Source organism: Sinocyclocheilus grahami, unplaced genomic scaffold (genome assembly GCF_001515645.1).
Source record: "Sinocyclocheilus grahami isolate Dianchi unplaced genomic scaffold, SAMN03320097.WGS_v1.1 scaffold10.1, whole genome shotgun sequence".
NCBI lineage: Eukaryota > Metazoa > Chordata > Actinopteri > Cypriniformes > Cyprinidae > Sinocyclocheilus > Sinocyclocheilus grahami.
In genome coordinates this window covers 2,625,456-2,647,819 of record NW_015505189.1, presented here as the reverse complement: position 1 = coordinate 2,647,819, position 22,364 = coordinate 2,625,456, and the positions used below count along the sequence as shown (strand labels likewise).

At 37.3% G+C, this 22,364-nt stretch overlaps 1 protein-coding gene and 2 non-coding genes across 3 annotated transcripts; all 3 read right to left on the bottom strand.

Annotated features, from left to right (window-relative positions):
• Window positions 1-981: 981 nt before the first annotated feature.
• LOC107594687 (flavin-containing monooxygenase FMO GS-OX-like 7) lies at window positions 982-6,143 on the bottom strand. Its single transcript, XM_016284823.1, has 8 exons — window positions 6,032-6,143; window positions 5,689-5,942; window positions 5,225-5,363; window positions 4,726-4,868; window positions 4,413-4,465; window positions 2,315-2,439; window positions 1,864-2,178; window positions 982-1,747 (listed from the first exon to the last, which is right to left on the bottom strand). Exons 2-8 carry the CDS (start codon window positions 5,901-5,903, stop codon window positions 1,388-1,390), a joined length of 1,350 nt encoding a protein of 449 aa, XP_016140309.1. The 5' UTR covers window positions 5,904-5,942; window positions 6,032-6,143; the 3' UTR covers window positions 982-1,387.
• Window positions 6,144-13,315: 7,172 nt separating this feature from the next.
• trnas-uga (transfer RNA serine (anticodon UGA)) lies at window positions 13,316-13,397 on the bottom strand. The gene has a single exon. It is a non-coding gene; the product is annotated as a tRNA-Ser (tRNA).
• A 2,647-nt stretch (window positions 13,398-16,044) lies between these two features.
• trnas-uga (transfer RNA serine (anticodon UGA)) lies at window positions 16,045-16,126 on the bottom strand. The gene has a single exon. It is a non-coding gene; the product is annotated as a tRNA-Ser (tRNA).
• Between the last annotated feature and the right edge of the window lie 6,238 nt (window positions 16,127-22,364).

The following is a 22,364-nucleotide window of genomic DNA, read 5'->3' as shown; positions in this document are numbered from 1 at the left end:
AGGTTTTTACCTGAGTCAGTCTTCACACAAGGAGGCTGAACACGAATGCTGAATACTTGAAGCGTCAGTGCACAGATAACAAATTAATACACAGCTTATCCACTCTGGAGTGAAAACAGATGTGCACGCCTTCAGAATTAGTATTATAGCAGTTTCCCTGGTAACCGCAGTACACAAAGTAGCACACCACCTGACTTTGAAACGTGCAGTGCTTGTATTTATTCAATGAAATCATAGCTTTTTTAAGGTTAATCTTCACATTAAGACATATCGCAATTCTTGTCTTTCCGTCCCCAAATTAATAACCTCTTGAATTCATAATTAAGACTTTCCTGTACCATTTAAGATTTTTATGGCCTTAAATATTATACAACTAAATTTAAGACTTTTTAAGGACCTGTGGAAACCCTGTATTACTCTTCATTTCATGACTGCTTTAACTTGCAATGAAAACTATTCACTCTAATGGGAAGAGCTAATGACAAATACATACACTTGATCAGTGTTTCCCAAACTTTTGTTTTAGAACGCCATCACTTAAGACCCAAGACCAACATCAAATCTGAAATGGCATCTTTTTAACTCACAATTTGCTGGATATTCTAAAAAAGAAAAGGAAATGTTCACCACAAAAATATATGCAATTAACTACTCTAACCATTTGACATCCATAATAATTTTATTTTAAGACACAATTTCTGTTTTAATACATTTAACAAAGCAAAACATAAATCTTTGAAAGTATCCCATGGAACCTGCTTAAAAGGATAGTTCACCCAAAATAAAAATGCTGTCATCATTTATTTATCACGTCGTTACAAATCAGTAGCCTATGACTTTCAAAAGAAGATTTTGGATAATGCTGGTAATCATTCGGTGACCACTCACTTCTATTGTACGGACAAAGAAAACACAGAGACATTTCTAAAAAATGTTTTTTTAAATATATATTTCCACAAAAGAAAGAAAGACATACGGGTTTGGAATAACATGAAAGTGAAAATGTACATTTTTGGATAAACAATCCCTATAAGTGTCCCTTTGGGTTCACATACCATTGGTTGAGAATCTCTGGTCTTGATGGCAAGTTTTGGATGATGACATGAACTGTTATTTTAAAACACTGCAAGTGCATACTGTTTACGTTCATTTATGATTTATTATTTAAAAAGCAGTTTATGTCAAACAACAAGATTAGAACGATATTTAATTTAGACTTTTTCTATGTGGGCTCAGCACATAAAAATAATAGTATGGATAGACATTTTACAAAATAATTGCAAAACGTATTAGTACTGAACAATTTGTTAATATACTAATTGTACTTGCTTCACTGGCATGTTGCTTGTTAGCACCTTAATGATGGTGTATTTTTTTCCCTCACAGCTTACATTTGTATTTTAACAGCCAGAGGCTTCTGCAGCTGCTGGCCATGCAAATCATGCACCTTCCATTCCATGTTATCCAGGACAGTGTAGCTGTAGCTCTTGTAATTGAGCATGTCTCGGGCACGGAACACCTTGTTAGATTCGTACAGGTTACTCCAATAGCGTGGGAGGGGTTTGAATCCCCCCAGGCGGGCAAGCTCGTCATTGTAGGCCCACTGCTCAGAATCCAGTTTAAGGATATGGCGGGTGGCAATTCCACGGGAACAACGGGCAGTAATGTCCAGCTCAATGTCTTTCTCCATTTCCTCACGGGATGGCAGGCGGAAAGAACCATCCAACACTGACAGGATAAACTGAGACTGGGAAAAAAGTGAGGAAACAATTTGAAGATGTAACAAAGATGTAAGGGAAATTTGAGAAATGCCTCAGTGACACGTATTCCCTTAAACAAAATATCCTTCGCTTTGCAACTAACCTGAATATGGAAATGTGGGAAGGGGCATATAGCTCTGCAGATGCCCACTATAAAGAGTGAAGGGTAGGCTGGAGGTATTAGGAACTTATAGAGAGGCCAGACAAGGTGCTCCTGCACTTTTACACCCACTTTCTTATCTAGGAACGGGAAGGTGAAGTTGTAGCCTGTACAAAACAGGAACACCTCTGGCTTGGTTCTCTCCCCATTTTTGAACTCTAGAGTGCCATCATCCAGTACAGAAGTTACTGGAGGAGCCTGCTGGACTCCTGGAGGAAGTGGGGAGGCCAAAGGCTGCTGTCCATGACTCAGGATCACCTGGAGGTAAATAATGGTACAAGGTAAACAGAAATTCCAGATAAAATACTTTGGATGGTAAGCATAAGGTAGTAAGAATAAGATCATCTGAAAAATAACAAGTTGGATTCTTTTGTCACAAGTATTAACAAAAGACCTGAGCTTCAACATTGGAAAGCTCCATGGCAATATCTAGTCCAGAGAGACCAGCTCCCAGCAGCACCACTGACTTTCCCGCCAAAGGTTCAGCAGTACGATAATCGTGACTGTGCATCAGTGTCCCTAAAAAAAGACATACATTTGGACAAAATACAATATTGTATAGAATATAGAATAACTAGAAATATATAAATCCCACAAGCTACTCAAACTTGCATCATCACCAAAAATATTTATTAATAAGCAATGTTTTGGTCAATCACCCTTCTTCAAGCTTCCCCTTAAGCCTGATGAATGTGGATTGACTAATACATGCTTTATATATTTTCTAGTACATATTATACTTTCATCATACGTACTGCGATAATAACGCGTTAACTTGCACAGCCCTAACTAATAACAACAATTACTAAAACTGCAACTCTAAAGTAAGCATGCATTATGTGTACATAAAATGCATTCATAAATTATAATACCTAACACTTATTTTATTTACTGTGATACGAAAAAGCCTTGCACTTTTTGAAATGGGTAACAAAGACTCCAGTCTCAACATCGTAAGAAACAGAAAGGTCTAACTTTTAATTAACCTACTGATAAATGTTAAGTAATATAATGATTAACTAAAACCAGGTCTCTTTTCCAACCAAAGCCACGGTTCGATCTGAAGCATTTCTCAGTAGACCCTCACATGTTGCAACAGCAAAGAACGCTTAGGAATTTGCAAGTTGTTGTACAGTTTTTGTGTCCCTAATGCCGAGTTCACACTGTACGATTTTCAAAGACGTCGCATCACTGTTGGTTTCACACTGAACGACTATCTGGGGTAGCATTCAGTTGTTGCTGTGTTCACACTGCACGATGGAACGACGACAGGAGGTTACACACTGCATGACTTTACAATAGGAAGAATCGCCAACAGCTCTGTCTGGTGCAGGGTTGCCAGGTTTTCGCTACAAAACCTACCCAATTACTACTCAAAACTAGCCTGAAAATAGCCCAATTGCTTTCGAGGGTGTCCCCCTGTAAAAATCGCGTTGGGGGTGGGGGGGGGGTACGCAAACACTGGTATGCAAACTACGTTTCATATAACTCCTCCCCGAACTTCCCGCTGCCCTGTATCTTGGTCTCTCATTGGCTGTAGGTCATCGCCAATGTGTTTTTCAGTCAGAACTTATTTCACACAGCGTGATTGTGAATCGCCGACAGCTCCAGATATTTAGCATGCCAAACATTTCACGGGTTTGTGATTTTGATTGTCACTCGCCTGAACGAGCACCGATTTGCCTCCGATTTCGGGCATTTGTTGGCGATTTCGCAAAACCTGTCGGCGAGTGAAAAATCGGGCTAAAATCGTGCAGTGTACTCGGCATAAGCTGCACCCTCAAAGCAGTGCCACCCCCCCCTTAGCCTGTTCAGTTCCCTGTTAGCCTCAAGCTCCACCCACCCAATCTCAAGCCAATTAGAGCTATCTCACAGACTTTATTAGCTGCACCTGTGTCCACAACCTACACTTTTTGTTGCATGTGGTTGTACTGTGCAGAGGATTGAGTTTTACTCCTTTCATTCTGTTTTTCCTGCATGTGCGTAATTGACCATTTAAGTGCCTTTGTTTGATGCTTAAATATTATTTTGTATGACTCAAGTTTGGCCTAAATGTGTTTATTTTTCATGCTTGCTCTAGTTCCCGTTTAGGCATGTGCTTTAGTTATTTAATGTGTAGTTGATGGAACATTGTGGTTGCCTTGTACCTTATTTAGCACTGTTTATTGGTAAACTAAAACTCTGTATATCTGTTCCCTTTATAGAAACCACACGCACACCTACATGCTCAAAAACTCCTTGGATGTACAATAAACTTTCCTATACCTGGTTTGACTAGACTGGGCCTGTTCTTACCGACAGCCTCACTGGCTTCAAGCTAGCTACCTAAACATCTGCCACCTCCTTCGCATGTTCCTCCTTTTCACAAGTCTAAGCACATTTCAAAGGTATTTTGCTGCCAAGTACACAGGTACTTGGTTTTAAAGATGTCAGATTCCTTTGATTTACTTTGCAAAGTAAAAACGTTTTATATAATGCAAGGAAGGGACAACCTTTGAATTTTTCCAGTCCAGGTATTGCAGGGATGTAGGGGTCATAGAAATGTCTGGAATAAACACACATAATTTTATTTAAGACTCAATTTGTATTCAATTTTTTTTTCCACCTGATTATATAATCAAATCATACACTGGAAAACTGGCACAGTATATAAGTGAAAGTGCAATACAGTTTCATTGCATCATTAGTTACGGTTTAATCCACTATACCCAATGGCCTTATTGATCTAGGCATGTACATTTTAACTATAGGAGCACATAGGAAGGTTTTACAGAGAATGTTTCACTCATTTTGCTGTACACTTACCCATTGCACACCATAACAGCATCAAATCGCTCTGTAGTGGATTTGCTGTGGTCTACACCATTGTTGGAGTTCACATTCCAAGCCAACCCATTCCACCCACCCTTCACATCTAGTGGGGTCACTGAAGCCACTGAGGTGCCAAACTTGTTGGAAGAGAGAAATACACCTATTAATATATATATATATATTTTTTTTTTTTACACACAGACTGATGGTTTTCAAGCAAATTGATGCATCCGCAACATTCAGTCCTTACAGGCGACCATTAATTCTCTAATAGTTTTCCACAATCCCACAGATTGATCATAAATGTACAGATAAGGTATGTGATTTCTAACAGGTTAGTCACTTTTACTGACTCGTCATAAATGGTGAAATTAATGATTATGTGACAAAACTATGCAATGAGCATGAATTTACCAGATATGTTGAACATGAACAAATAGGTGTGCGTATTTTAAAAACATAAGAACTGGGCTACAAATATTTTCTTTTTCACCTGTATGTGGTCCCACAGGCGAAAATGATCACAGTACTGCTTAAGGTACTTCCGTACCTCGGTGTGATGGACAAAAGAGGGGAGATGATTTGCAAAAGGAAAGTCAGGGAAAGACATCACCTCTTTGGGAATATTGGTTCTAGCATGTGAGAAGAATACATGGCAAAACATTATGAAGCCACAATACTGCTTTATCACAGGCTACTGATATTTCAAGAAGACTTTAAAAAGAGGATATTAAGTAAAAATAAAATAAAAGATGATTTACATTACATTTCAGTAAGTAACAATCTTTGTCACATGGCATGATGGGTACACGCTGATTGACACTTAATATTTCATTAATAATTTGAAATGTTAAGTTCCCAAGGGACATCAATTCATATCTCTTGCGATATTCATGCAGTATAATAAATATGAAGTATTTCAGTTACATTAGTTCCATAAAACACTTATAAATTCACCTGAGGTCCCTGTACATGCTGCTGTGAATCGGTAAGCCATTGTCGTGATATCCCACTCTTTCCTCATAGACCCACGTTCCTCCAATATTCTTGCTGAGCTCGTACACCACAGGTGGCGCGAAGGTGTCCGGGCGGGAGAGAAGGTGGCGGGCCGCGCAGAGTCCCGCAGCACCGGCTCCGATAACAGCAACGCGCAGCTTCCCCAAGCCGGACATCTTTATGCAAAATGCGGGTATGAGCTAGGAAGTTGACACCTGACAAAACAGATGCAAAACCGCAGATATGGTTTCCCTGAAAATAGAAAAACTTGTTCAGATCACAAGTATATTTCTATTCTGCTTACTGTATTTCGAGCTGGCATCTATCTGTCCTCGGGTGACCAGTACAGGGGTCTGTCAGTCTCTCAAAGCGAATGTGAATGCTCGTCTAATTATATCGAAGACGTGTTGGAATCTGTCCAGCTATCCCGGCAGCTCAATCAAATTAACCCTTCGTGTTTTGAAGTCACATTTTTATTGCAAATTGACGGAAAACAATAAAGTAAAACAACAATATGTCTGTATTTTAAAATTTGCGTTATATTTTTAATTAAGTACAAATAATTCACACGAACATGTGGGGAATAATTGTTCCGTCTTCCTCATGTACATGCATGGGTTTTCATAATAGCACTTCATAAACAGCTCAACGTTAGACGACGTTCTATCTGCACTTTCACTTGTACATCAGTAATTACAATAATTGTTTAAGTGTAAATATAAATTGCTAGTCTCGTTTAACCAGACCTGACAAAAGCAGGACCGCCCAAGAGGCCATGGCTGCGTCTGAAAACCTAGGCTGTGTCCGAAATCGCCCTCTATACCCTTAAATAGGGCCCTATTTGAGGGAACCGCCATTTTTAGTGGTGTCCGAAACCATAGTGGACGTTCTCGAGTGCACTCATTCAATCCCACAATGCACTGCAAAAACGAGTGTACAACTGGTGCACGCTCAACGGCTAGAGAATGCCCATAATGCACCGTGAGAGTCACGCGCCGAATGAGTTCCCGCATCTCGCCAGAAGATGGCGCCTGCAGCTGAATAATCAATCCGTTCATTTTTACAAAGCGCTCATCCATGGCGTACAGCATAATGTACAACACGGGTATAAATTCATTGTAAACTGATTATTAAATTGTTTGATTAGGGTTTATACATAATTTCCGTGACAGAGTTCAAGATAAATCCTTTAATCTTACTACTGGAGCTGCTAGTTTGCTAGTTTCAAATGATTAATAAACAGCAAGCACAAACTATGCAAAAGCGGCATTCCTTCCGGTGCACTCAGTGTCAGAATTCACTACTCGTTTTCATTCACTCCTTCTAGTGAACTGAATTAGTGACCAAATGTAGAGAATAGTGAATGAGGATAGGGGGCGATTTCGGACACAGCCCTAGACTTGCTGCCTTGCTGCCCTATCAGGCAATGACTTTGCAGGCAGCGCAGCCTGGAGAAGAAAGATGAAGTTCAGGAGATAAACAGTTAATAAGATTATGCCATATGAGATCGTTTCGTAACTCCCCAACAGGACCTCACCGGACAATGGCACCTTTTTAGTTACACCCAGCATCACTACCCCCACATACCCTGCGAATTTCGAGCCCCGGGACGCCCAGTTGCTTAGAACAAAGCGATAGAGTGAAATTGTTCCCCTGCGCTGTGCTGGGACGGCTCGCGGGAGAGCTTGTGGGTGATTCCCATTTATATCATGAAGCAGATGTTCAAACTCCAGTCCGAACACCACTGGCCACGAGCTTTGGGCTCTGCTCTCACGGAGAATATTTACTTATATAGCATATCTCACCTCAGCAGTGCCACAAACTGATCACCTCCATGCCACGCCGAATTGAGGCAGTAATTAAAGCAAAAGGAGCCCCTACCAAGTATTGAGTACATGTACAGTAAATGAACATACTTTCCAGAAGGCCAACAATTCACTAAAAATGTTTTTTTTATTGGTCTTATGAAGTATTCTAATTTGTTAAGATAGTGAATTGGTGGGTTTTTGTTAAATGTGAGCCAAAATCATCACAATTAAAAGAACCAAAGACTTAAACTACTTCAGTCTGTGTACACTGAATTTATTTAATACACGAGTTTCACAATTTGAGTTGAATTACTGAAATAAATTAACTTTTCCATGACATTCTAATTTATTGAGATGCACCTGTATGCTGCCCTCGATCAGATGAAGTTATCTCATGAGACAGAAAGTGAAGTCAACTTTGGATTCGGACTAGTCTCGCGTACCCGCCGGCGATCTGACAGCCTAACCATTCCTAACGATTTTTTACAATTCCTAACACATTCTAAATAAGTCCTAACACTTCCGAACTAATTCCTAACACATTCTAAATAAGTCCTAACACTTCCGAACTAATTCCTAACACAAGTCCTAACAATCCTAACATCCAATGGTCTAAACAACTCCTAACAGGTCCGAACGGGGCAAAACAGCCATTGGCCGAAACGTAGTCACGTGCGAAGCCACATGATTACAGTCATAAAAAGAGCGGAAGCGCGCGGATGACTAGTTTATAAAGGTGAAGGCGAATTTGATATTTTTTTAAACACGGAACATATTTTTAGTCAGTTTGACGTTGTCGGATAACGTGGAGGTAAGTACAATAAAACGCATAACATGAAAGAGAAGCGAGATTGTGATATAAATCGAGGTGGCCTTTCATATAGCAACAAGTATTCTTGTAAGTATTATTAATAATAGTAGTATTGTTATTATAGTTCTTTAAATTTGTATTTATGTCTTATAAAAATTATTAAATGTCAGATTTGAGCTTTTGGAAATAAAATATTTGTGGAAGTAAGTTTATATTATTATTATTATTATTATTATTAGGTAGTTATTTAAATTTGTATTTACATACATCATTTTTATTATATAAAGGTCAGATTTTAAAGTTTATTTTTATTATTATGTAAGTATTATTAGTAATATTGTTATTATAGTTCTTTAAATTTAAATGTGTGTGTGTGATTTTCATGTATATATTCTTAATTTTATATATTCTTAATTTTAAACTTTGTGGTAGTTAAGATTATTATTATATATGTAATTATTTCAGTTTGTTTATATATTCCCTATTTATAGTCCTTTGTATTATATAAATGATGCTGGATTTAAGCTTTTTTTAATAAACCTATTTGGTAGCAAGCATATAACATGTGTATTTATAGTTATTTTTATGTTTGTTTATATATTTATTTTTTGTTATTATTATTATCTTTTCACAGATCTGCAACAGATCACTGGAACTGTGCGTAGTCCCTGCCTGCTTCAAATGCTCCACCATCATCCCCGACCCAAAGAAACCCAAGATAACAGGATTTAATGACTACAGACCTGTGGCTCTAACATCTGTGGTTATGAAGTCGTTTGAGAGGCTGGTGTTGGCTTATCTGAAGGACAGCACTGGACCTTTACTGGACCCACTGCTCTTCTCCCTCTACACTAGGGCTGCACGATAAACCGCATGCGAATGTCATGCACATCTCATCAGTAAAGCCGGTTCTGTTGATTAGTAGTAAATCTCCATCACATGCTTTCAGATGAAGTAGCATTTACTACACAGAGCCATAGTTCACTGACAAGCTACGCAAAATCACGTTCATAATCACAGGCTATTTGACATTTATTAGGAACGCCAACATAGCAGGAAAGCTTATGTTTTCTGTTATATTAAGTACAAACTAAGAAAGTAAAACAAGCCTTAAAGTTTCAATAGCTAAAAGCACCGTGTTGTCCGCAGTGTTGTCTTTGGTGGGGTGGGAGCTGCTGTGGGAGCGCGCTGTGGTTTTTGTGAGTTTTTTTTTTTTTTTTTTTGGTCCAGTCGTGACGCACCAGTCGTTAAGTGTGTAGACTGACTCAGTCATTAGGTATGTGCTCCTCTCTGACTGTCAAAGAATCTGCTCCAGTCGATGGTAACGGTCTTTTAGTTGAGGTCAGAATGTTTCTGCTAGTCCTGTAGTGACCATTGTAATAACCAATGTCCTGTGGGAGCGCGCTGGGGTTTTTGGGGGTTGTTTTTTTTTTTTTTTTGGTCCAGTCGTGACGCACCAGTCGTTAAGTGTGTAGACTGACTCAGTCATTAGGTATGTGCTCCTCTCTGACTGTCAAAGAATCTGCTCCAGTCGATGGTAACGGTCTTTTAGTTGAGGTCAGAATGTTTCTGCTAGTCCTGTAGTGACCATTGTAATAACCAATGAATTTTTAAACCATTTAACCCAGGGGTGGCCAATCTCGGTCCTGGAGAGTCCACACAGCCCTGCAGACTTTAGCTCCAACCTTGATAAAAACTCACCTGCCTGGCTTTCTAGACCTTGATTGGCTTTGTTTGATTAGGGATGGAGCTGAAGTCACTGTGGCTCTCGACCAACGTTGACCACTCCTGGTTTAACCGAATTAGGTTAAATTCTTACTGTCGGTTTACAGTTTACCAATTAAGCTGGGACCACACTACAGGACTATTCTGACCTCAACACACTAAAAGACTGTTACCATCGACTGGAGCAGATTCTCTCACAATCAGAGAGGAGCACACACAGAGAGGAGTCAGTCTACACACTTGACGACAAATTCTGCCGAACCAAAAACAAACAAAACAAAACAAAAAAACAACTCACAAAAACCACGGCACGCTCCCACAGCTGCTCCCGCCCCACCAAAGACAACACTGTGGAAAACACGGTGCTTTTAGCTATTGAAATGTTAAGGTTTGTTTTACTTTTCTTAGTTTGTGCTTAATATAACAGAAAACATTAGCTTTCCTGGTATGTTGGTGTTCCTAATAAATGTCACAGCAATGTGTCTTGAATATGTTTTGCATTAAGTCCGATGCTTCTCTTTCTTTTTGGAATTATTGCTTGAGAAGACACATTTCATTATGTGGGAGCGCTCTGGGGTTTTTGTGAGTTGTTTTTTTTTTTTTTTTGGTCCAGTCGTGACGCACCAGTCGTTAAGTGTGTAGACTGACTCAGTCATTAGGTATGTGCTCCTCTCTGACTGTCAAAGAATCTGCTCCAGTCGATGGTAACGGTCTTTTAGTTGAGGTCAGAATGTTTCTGCTAGTCCTGTAGTGACCATTGTAATAACCAATGAATTTTTAAACCATTTAACCCAGGGGTGGCCAATCTCGGTCCTGGAGAGTCCACACAGCCCTGCAGACTTTAGCTCCAACCTTGATAAAAACTCACCTGCCTGGCTTTCTAGACCTTGATTGGCTTTGTTTGATTAGGGATGGAGCTGAAGTCACTGTGGCTCTCGACCAACGTTGACCACTCCTGGTTTAACCGAGTTAGGCTAATTGGTTAAAATTCTTACTGTCGGTTTACAGTTTACTAATTAAGCTGGGACCACACTACAGGACTATTCTGACCTCAACACACTAAAAGACTGTTACCATCGACTGGAGCAGATTCTCTCACAATCAGAGGAGCACACACAGAGAGGAGTCAGTCTACACACTTGACGACAAATTCTGCCGAACCAAAAACAAACAAAACAAAACAAAAAAACAACTCACAAAAACCACGGCACGCTCCCACAGCTGCTCCCGCCCCACCAAAGACAACACTGTGGAAAACACGGTGCTTTTAGCTATTGAAATGTTAAGGTTTGTTTTACTTTTCTTAGTTTGTGCTTAATATAACAGAAAACATTAGCTTTCCTGGTATGTTGGTGTTCCTAATAAATGTCACAGCAATGTGTCTTGAATATGTTTTGCATTAAGTCCGATGCTTCTCTTTCTTTTTGGAATTATTGCTTGAGAAGACACATTTCATTATGTATTTTCAAATGCCTATAGGCCTATGTTTATTTCCCTTAATTATAACATTTCTAGCGTTATTTTTAAACGTTTAGTCAAACAATAATATATTATCTCATACATGTCTAAAATCAGGGTTTAAAAATGAACACGCCCTCCCCATTACCCTACGGACAAAGAAATGTAGAAATAAATACATAAATGTGAAAATAAATATTTGGAATTATTGCTTGAGAAGACACATTTCATTATGTATTTTCAAATGCCTATAGGCCTATGTTTATTTCCCTTAATTATAACATTTCTAGCGTTATTTTTAAACGTTTAGTCAAACAATAATATATTATCTCATGCATGTCTAAAATCAGGGTTTAAAAATGAACACGCCCTCCTCATTACCCTACGGACAAAGAAATGTAGAAATAAATACATAAATGTGAAAATAAATAAATGTAGAAATAAATAAAAGAAAAAATAAATAAATGTGTTTTTTACATTATACGGCCTATGTTTATTTCCCTTAATTATAACATTTCTAGCGTTATTTTTAAACGTTTAGTCAAACAATAATATATTATCTCATGCATGTCTAAAATCAGGGTTTAAAAATGAACACGCCCTCCTCATTACCCTACGGACAAAGAAATGTAGAAATAAATACATAAATGTGAAAATAAAAAAATGTAGAAATAAATACATAAATGTGAAAATAAATAAATGTAGAAATAAATAAAAGAAAAAATAAATAAATGTGTGGGGGGGGGGATACATAAATAAGGAAATAAAATGATAAATAATTATTTATTTTTGCTTTTTTACTTGTCTTTGTATATTTAATTATTTATATTTGCTTTTTTACATTTCTTTGTTTCTAATTATGGCAGGGATGACATTCCATACTTGGCCGCTTTGAATGTCCAAGCACCGCCCAAGAAGCCATATGACTGACAGATAAAGCAACCAATCACGTTTCGTTTTGTGCCGCGTCATGTTTAGGGGCGTGGAAATGTCCCCACAATAACCGACCGGTGTGTAAAACTCTTGGATGTATTTTAAAGATTCTATGCCACGAACTTTAAATATTTTATATACGTTTGAAAATCCAGCGTTTAGTTGATCACAGTTGATTTCATTTTGCATCACGGCATCAATATTTCCAGGCGGAACGTTAAAGAACGCTGCACATCTCCCGGAAATCCTACATTATAATTCAACCAATCCGAGGACGACTTTGAAACTCCTGAAGCATTTCCAGCCAGCGGGCCGTGGGCATGACGTCTAGGCTGAAGCCCCGTTCACACCGCCAGCGACTTTTTCGCTGTTTGTCGCTTGTAGCTGCAAGTGGGCGTTACCACTACTGGTTGCCTAGTTACCCCGTAACACTCCACTACAGCAGATGAATCACGTGCTCTCCACTGACTTCACTCCCATTGGTTGTCGCTCGCGAAATTCGCTGCTTATTTGCATAAAGTTGAAGAATTCGGAACTTTTGTCGCTTGATTCGCATCGCTTGACACGCCCACATTCCGTCGCCAACGGTCACTGTCGCCGGAAGTCGCCAGCTCCATTGAAAATGAATGGGATTATGTCGCTCTGTCGCTGTGTCGCTGGCGGTGTGAACGGGGCTTGAGACAAGCAATAGCTAAGTATTTTCAGTACTTCACCAACCCACACCTGTACATGGATACGTCATGTCGTTGCTTGTTGGATTCAGCATATTTTGCAAACACCAACATACTTCACGCACTTGTCTGACACATGACTGCAACTACGCAATTTTCACTTCCTCAAAACGATAATTTTTCGCTGCGAGCAGGGTTCGAACCTGCGCGGGGAGACCCCATTGGATTTCAAGTCCAACGCCTTAACCACTCGGCCATCGCAGCACTGAAACTACACGGTACAACGACGTCGTTTGTTATTGATAAATTGCTTTATTAAACAACTTTATTAAAACCTTGCGTTTACGAACTAAAATTCACGCCGATGTTAATAGTTAAGCCATTTTATTTTGTCACTGAACCCAATTTCCACATCTATCATAATAATAATTATTTGCATTTACTTAAGGTATGAATCGTACCTTAATCGATGCTGAGAGGACAACCGCAGCTTCCGCAGACCTCCAGCAAACAGTCGCTGCCCTACTTTCTCGTTTTAGCAAGCAAATTCATTAATTTGTTTCAATACAATTTCCAGGCAGGACAAAAAAACTATCCACTATAATAAACTACTCACTGATCTGATAACAGTTTCTCATAAACAATGGAGAATTTCCAGACTGATATGTCTAAAAATTACGAGTGGCCGTCATGGAGACTTAGCTAGTCCAGGGGTTCTGCACTGAGCCGAAACAGAGCTGTTTTATACTGATTGTTGTTTTCGAAACTAGGAGACGTCTCGCCTTTATCCACCTCAACTTTACTGCGTCGACTAATAAAACCCACTTCGCATCTTAATTTCTTCTTGAGAAGAGTGGAGAGTTTATCCTTATTTAATTCAGTTCTGCTTCTGTGTGTCTTGTTAAAACCTGCAAAACCTAAGACCTTAACATTAAAAATACAGAAACATTCTTCCTTTTTTTGGCAAAATGTTACAAAATTACAGGAATTGTGCACGTGTTGAGATTTAACAAATACACAAATGTACACATTTCTATTATTTAATTGGTAAATGTTATGTTTTGTGTTAATTTGTATTTTATTATAACTTCTATTGCCTTTTCCAAAAAATAGTTGTAATTTTAAACATATATCTATTTTCTTCCAAATTCTTACTGTCGGTTTACAGTTTACTAATTAAGCTGGGACCACACTACAGGACTATTCTGACCTCAACACACTAAAAGACTGTTACCATCGACTGGAGCAGATTCTCTCACAATCAGAGAGGAGCACACACAGAGAGGAGTCAGTCTACACACTTGACGACAAATTCTGCCGAACCAAAAACAAACAAAACAAAACAAAAAAACAACTCACAAAAACCACGGCACGCTCCCACAGCTGCTCCCGCCCCACCAAAGACAACACTGTGGAAAACACGGTGCTTTTAGCTATTGAAATGTTAAGGTTTGTTTTACTTTTCTTAGTTTGTGCTTAATATAACAGAAAACATTAGCTTTCCTGGTATGTTGGTGTTCCTAATAAATGTCACAGCAATGTGTCTTGAATATGTTTTGCATTAAGTCCGATGCTTCTCTTTCTTTTTGGAATTATTGCTTGAGAAGACACATTTCATTATGTATTTTCAAATGCCTATAGGCCTATGTTTATTTCCCTTAATTATAACATTTCTAGCGTTATTTTTAAACGTTTAGTCAAACAATAATATATTATCTCATGCATGTCTAAAATCAGGGTTTAAAAATGAACACGCCCTCCTCATTACCCTACGGACAAAGAAATGTAGAAATAAATACATAAATGTGAAAATAAATAAATGTAGAAATAAATAAAAGAAAAAATAAATAAATGTGTTTTTTACATTATACATAAGGAAATAAAATGATAAATAATTATTTATTTTTGCTTTTTTACTTGTCTTTGTATATTTAATTATTTATATTTGCTTTTTTACATTTCTTTGTTTCTAATTATGGCAGGGATGACATTCCATACTTGGCCGCTTTGAATGTCCAAGCACCGCCCAAGAAGCCATATGACTGACAGATAAAGCAACCAATCACGTTTCGTTTTGTGCCGCGTCATGTTTAGGGGCGTGGAAATGTCCCCACAATAACCGACCGGTGTGTAAAACTCTTGGATGTATTTTAAAGATTCTATGCCACGAACTTTAAATATTTTATATACGTTTGAAAATCCAGCGTTTAGTTGATCACAGTTGATTTCATTTTGCATCACGGCATCAATATTTCCAGGCGGAACGTTAAAGAACGCTGCACATCTCCCGGAAATCCTACATTATAATTCAACCAATCCGAGGACGACTTTGAAACTCCTGAAGCATTTCCAGCCAGCGGGCCGTGGGCATGACGTCTAGGCTGAAGCCCCGTTCACACCGCCAGCGACTTTTTCGCTGTTTGTCGCTTGTAGCTGCAAGTGGGCGTTACCACTACTGGTTGCCTAGTTACCCCGTAACACTCCACTACAGCAGATGAATCACGTGCTCTCCACTGACTTCACTCCCATTGGTTGTCGCTCGCGAAATTCGCTGCTTATTTGCATAAAGTTGAAGAATTCGGAACTTTTGTCGCTTGATTCGCATCGCTTGACACGCCCACATTCCGTCGCCAACGGTCACTGTCGCTAGTGTCGCCGGAAGTCGCCAGCTCCATTGAAAATGAATGGGATTATGTCGCTCTGTCGCTGTGTCGCTGGCGGTGTGAACGGGGCTTGAGACAAGCAATAGCTAAGTATTTTCAGTACTTCACCAACCCACACCTGTACATGGATACGTCATGTCGTTGCTTGTTGGATTCAGCATATTTTGCAAACACCAACATACTTCACGCACTTGTCTGACACATGACTGCAACTACGCAATTTTCACTTCCTCAAAACGATAATTTTTCGCTGCGAGCAGGGTTCGAACCTGCGCGGGGAGACCCCATTGGATTTCAAGTCCAACGCCTTAACCACTCGGCCATCGCAGCACTGAAACTACACGGTACAACGACGTCGTTTGTTATTGATAAATTGCTTTATTAAACAACTTTATTAAAACCTTGCGTTTACGAACTAAAATTCACGCCGATGTTAATAGTTAAGCCATTTTATTTTGTCACTGAACCCAATTTCCACATCTATCATAATAATAATTATTTGCATTTACTTAAGGTATGAATCGTACCTTAATCGATGCTGAGAGGACAACCGCAGCTTCCGCAGACCTCCAGCAAACAGTCGCTGCCCTACTTTCTCGTTTTAGCAAGCAAATTCATTAATTTGTTTCAATACAATTTCCAGGCAGGACAAAAAAACTATCCACTATAATAAACTACTCACTGATCTGATAACAGTTTCTCATAAACAATGGAGAATTTCCAGACTGATATGTCTAAAAATTACGAGTGGCCGTCATGGAAACTTAGCTAGTCCAGGGGTTCTGCACTGAGCCGAAACAGAGCTGTTTTATACTGATTGTTGTTTTCGAAACTAGGAGACGTCTCGCCTTTATCCACCTCAACTTTACTGCGTCGACTAATAAAACCCACTTCGCATCTTAATTTCTTCTTGAGAAGAGTGGAGAGTTTATCCTTATTTAATTCAGTTCTGCTTCTGTGTGTCTTGTTAAAACCTGCAAAACCTAAGACCTTAACATTAAAAATACAGAAACATTCTTCCTTTTTTTGGCAAAATGTTACAAAATTACAGGAATTGTGCACGTGTTGAGATTTAACAAATACACAAATGTACACATTTCTATTATTTAATTGGTAAATGTTATGTTTTGTGTTAATTTGTATTTTATTATAACTTCTATTGCCTTTTCCAAAAAATAGTTGTAATTTTAAACATATATCTATTTTCTTCCACAGAACTGAATTAATGAGTTATAAATACATATATAATACTTTTTTTGTTTGCTATTGAAAGAAGTACAGGATGCTATGTATAATTATTGCAAAAGAAAACTTCAATGTGATAACTGTTGAGAAGTATCATGCATGACTATTCCAGGCAATGTCCAGTAGGTGGAGTTATAATAATACCACAGAAAAAAATGCTATAGTCTGCAGTGTTATCTACAACTTTACTGACATAGATATACATTCAAAGTCAAGTCACATCTGAGGTTATATATATGCCCTACTTATCAATATCTGTTTGGAATCCTTGGAGTGCAACCATTGTCATTCTCACATAACAAATAATGGCAACTCACAGCACAAATAATCATGTTTGTTCCCTATGAGTCAAATAGGTGACTTTGAACTGATGGCTATATTACTAGCTCTTCTATTCCTTTCCATGAAAAGGTAAGTGTTTTACAAAGTAAGGGTTTCATATAATAAGATAATGTCTGCATTTTTTACATCAGAAAAGATTTTGCTTGCTTCTAATTTATCAATCAAGACCAAAGCAATTAAAATATGTAGAAGTGTGTCTACGTTATTGCACAGGTATAATCATATAATGAAGATTCAAGTGAGTCCGAATGCGACCAGGATGGACCAGTAATAACAGTGGTCAAGAGCAATATTAGTCAAGACTAAACTGTTCCAGAAAGTCGAAACGGCCTTACAACAGGGCAGACCAAATTAAAACTGCACCTAGTATAATCTCTGTACAAAGATCAATGAACTCTACCCACATTTCACAAGTACATTGTTTGATTTTGTTGCTGGCAACCACAAATGTCATAATAACCACACGCAATGCCAATTAAAAGTTTACAACCTTTTACACAGACTGCCGATAGAATCTAAAAATCAGACTTTTTTGTAAATAATGTATCTTTAACACTATCAGTGTACCACTGAGACAGCCATATTTCTTGAAGACAACAGAATGGGTTTCACAATTTTCAACCATATCAGTTTCATGGTGGTCTTTCTAGTAAAAGATTCTTATTTAAATTAAAGGATCTTTTTGTGTGAGTTATGAAAAATTAAGATTTTTTTTCTTTTTTCTTTTTTACTTTAGATCCTATAAAAGATTTATTATTTCCAGAAATGATGAGACACAATAACATGTTGATGTGGAAAGAGAGCATGCACCTGGCATGTCAGTGAGGAGTTTCAATGAAACACATTTAAAATAAATAAATTAAAAATAAAATGATTATTGCGGATTTTAGACATTCACAGGACAACAGCCATCAACAAACAACACATTTCCATGACAGACTCATTTAAATTCATGGAAACCAACATGTGTAGCATCAGATAACTGAACCACTAGTCTGTTATTTCAAAACATCAACCAAAACATCCCGGTTAAAGAACAACATCTTTCCAACGGCTGTCAAGTTTTCCAACAAACACTTCTAATAGTAACCGTACTGTACAATCCATGTTTACGTAGCACTCTGACAAATTAGAAGTATCTTAGTCTATCATTCTTTACTTTCCATGACCTCCTCTACAATCTTTATATGACAGTTTATGTACTGTTTTGTATACTGGACTGTATCTGATTTGGTTTTGTACCTTGTACTGTATTGTATGTAGTGTATAGTCTTACACATACATTCTTAAAAATAAAGGTCCCAAAAAAAGGGATTTTCGTAGACAACTATCTGTGTGTGTGTGTGTGTATACAGATTATCTTTTAATAATATAAAGAACATTTTTACATTTCTTCAAGAAAACTTCAATTGCAAATAAAGAACATTAATTTTTAAGAGTGCAGTATTGTAGTTGTGCACTGTGCCAGTGTAAATAGCCTTACCTATAACAATTTCCTCATGCTATGCTGTGCAGTACTGAATTCTATTCTACATTCTATGATCTATTCTATAATATGAAATCTTTTCTATTCTGTTCTATTCTATTCTGATAAGTTTCTTTCCTCTACCTGTGTAATTCTAGTAGATACAAATCTGTCCACTATCAACATTAACAAGCAATTCAATCATATTTTAATGTTATTTTCAGCATATCATCAGGTTCAGTTATCTTCACTGTCATCAAAAGGATGTTCTTGAATACAGACAAATTCTAAATTCTTAATTTCTAGTCCCAGATAACATATAACAGACTGTTGTGGTATCGTTTTTCCTACCATAGGTTTACAGTATTAAGGAAAATAATAAAAGGCTCTATAAATGCAGAATATTATGCAGACTTTTGGTCTAAAGTATGCAGGTGTGTCAGGAGAACCAGACACCCTTGAAGAAGCTCAAAGAAGCATATGTAGCTGCATATAAATCTGGATTTATACGGCTGTTTTCAACAATTGCAAAATCCATCATTCCACAGTGATACTGAACAAATAGAAAAAGACCAACATTGGATAAAGTTGCCAAGTACAGTTAAGATGCTGTGACAGTGACAGAAATGTGCATATAGGAATTAATGAACAGAAACAATGGTGTGAAGATAAGTGGGTCAAATTTCCGCTGAATTTGAGAAAATGGAGGATATACTTTAGACATCCTTGTACAAGCCATCTGAACATATTGCCATTTATTATCTAATGTTTATAATTATGTCTATAATAGGGAAAACCATTTTTATGAAAGAAGGCTAAAGACAAGCAATTATTTAATTCCTACATTTTAAATATAAAATAAAATTAAAAATGAAATTAAAATAAATATTGCAACATTGTGTTGTTTGATGTGAGATTATTATTGAGAATATACACAGATGGGTGTCAGACAGTTTTGCAGAGAATTTCTTAGCTATGACAACATAAACAGTATTTTTGCAGGGACAGAGACATTATTGTTAAAATTCAAAGAACAGCAGGATCTGCATGGGAAGACAGATTTAAGTAAGTGATTAATTAGAACATAGTGATTGTGCATCAAGGTGATTATTAAATCATGTGTTGATCAATAGCAACAGTGAGGAGGTTTTGGTACAGTCATGACTCAGAGGACTGTAATCTACCATAATACACCATGGGACAAAGGTTTAAACTTGCTTATCACTGTCGTTTCCTGGAATCGAGCAACTAATATTTTAAGCAATAAAAAAAAACACACATACAAGAATAGATTTTAAAAAATTCTAAATGTTAGGGGAAAAGTTATGTATGTCAGCATACTTAATGCAATAGCATTTATCTTTTTAATTATAATTTTTACATTTAAAAGTCGTTTGATCAAAAATACAGTTGAAAATAACTGTTTTCTATTTGAATATATTTTAAAATGTAGTTTATTCCTATGATGGCAAAGCAGAATTTTCAGCAGTGTCACATGATCCTTCAGAAGTCAATCTGATATGCAGATTTGGTGCTCAAGAAAGATCAGTGTTGAAAACAGTTGTGCAGTTTCATATTTTAAGGAAACCATTATAAATGTTTTACTGGATTTAAAGAAAGAGAAAGTTCAACAAGAACAGCATTTATTTTAAATAGAATCTTTTGAAACATTATAAATGTCTGCACTGTAACTTTTAATCATTTAATGCATACTTGTGTGCCAGGATTATGGACTGGTTTTTGTTGTGTTTTCCCTCCCCATGTGTTCCGTGTCCCAGTTAATTGACTGATTCCATGCACCTGTGTTCCCCTGATTGCCCTGTGTTTAAAAGTCCCAGTCTGTTCAGTTTGTATTTGTCATCCTTATATTCTGTGTCTCCATGTTGGATTATTAAAGACTCTCGTTTTGTGAAATCTCCTCGTTCCCTTGCACCAACGTATCGCGACGCCTTGCTGTTTAAGAATATTATTTCTTTATTTTCATTTTTTTACAGCCTTTAAACCTCTGAATGATAGCGTATATTAAATTACATGTTTAACGTTTCAGTTTGTACAAGGAACACTACATATTATGAACTAACAATTAACAACAGTATATCTAAAATTAACATTACCACAGATTAATAAAAGCTGTAAAACTAGTTAATATTTATTTCATGATAAGGTTAAGTTTAAACCTATTGTAAAGTGTTACCCAACCTTCATATCAATTGAATCACACTCACTGGACAGGTCCATACATGAATGCAGGTCCAATACCTTTGTTACATTTTTTCGCAGCTGTGTGCCTTCCTTGTATGATTGTAATACCATTAACGTCCAACACTTTTACGTTCAAAATGATGCATCAACTAAGCAAACAGATGCAAAGGTTTCAGTTGCAAAATAACATTTCACATTTTGAAACTTGGGAAGAACAGAAAAAGAGCGAAACTTCCTTAAAGGGGTCATAAGATGCTACATGCACTTTTACAAGTTGTTTGAACTGAAATGTGTGTTGGCAGTGTGTGTACACAACCACCCTATAATGATAAAAATCCACCCGGTGTTTTAAAAAAAAATCTCATTAAATGTTTTCTCCTTTCTCAAATCGAGCCGATCTCAGATGCCTGTCTGTGTCCGTGTTGCCAACTTCTTAGTGATGGGTCGTTCTTGAACGATTCGTTCATTTTGAACTAATCTTTAATGTGACTCGGGAAGAACGAGTCGTTTCGGGGAGTGATTCGTTCAGTCACGCATGCGCAACATCCTATAGGTTCTGTACTGGAATTAGTCAAGTAGTTTACCTGTTTCGAGTCTTCGGGGTTTTCAGAGTCGTTCATTCATCACTTGACAGCCCCATAAGTTTAACCAATGCAGTCTGAGCCAGAAAGAGAATTGATTAGTTCATCTCTCGAGTCTTCGGGTTTGAGTCGTTCATTCATCACGTGACAGTCCCATAAGCTTTAACCAATGCAGTCTGAGCCGGAAAGAGAATTGATTAGTTCATTTTTTTTTTTAAATGTTTATTGAATCACTCAAATTCAACACTTTACAGTATAGCCAGGGGGTGAACACAAAGAAAATGAGATACAAAATTACAGTGAGATAAAGAGAAAATAAAAAATAAATTACATAAAAACATGGAAATGTTTACATACATTAATACACTTAACAGCTTTCTTGTTTATCAAATTGTAAATTGATTTTAGGTATTGTTTAACTTCTGATTTCAAAATGAGAAACAATGGTTTATAATTGCCGTACTTGCATTTTTGTATACTAAACTTTGCCAGCAAAAGTAATAAATTAATCAAATAATATTCCTTATGGAATGACATGTCGTAAGTGAAAAAAACCAAATAAAACATTTTCAAAACAAAGTTGAAAGCTGGGCATGATATGATCTCTAACAAATGAGCAGAAATTTGACCAAAACTTGACTCCAATAAATGAAAAAACATTTCTGTATGTAGACCACAAAATGTACATAGTGTATCAATATCACAGTTAAATCTGTTTACAAGGAAAAAGTTA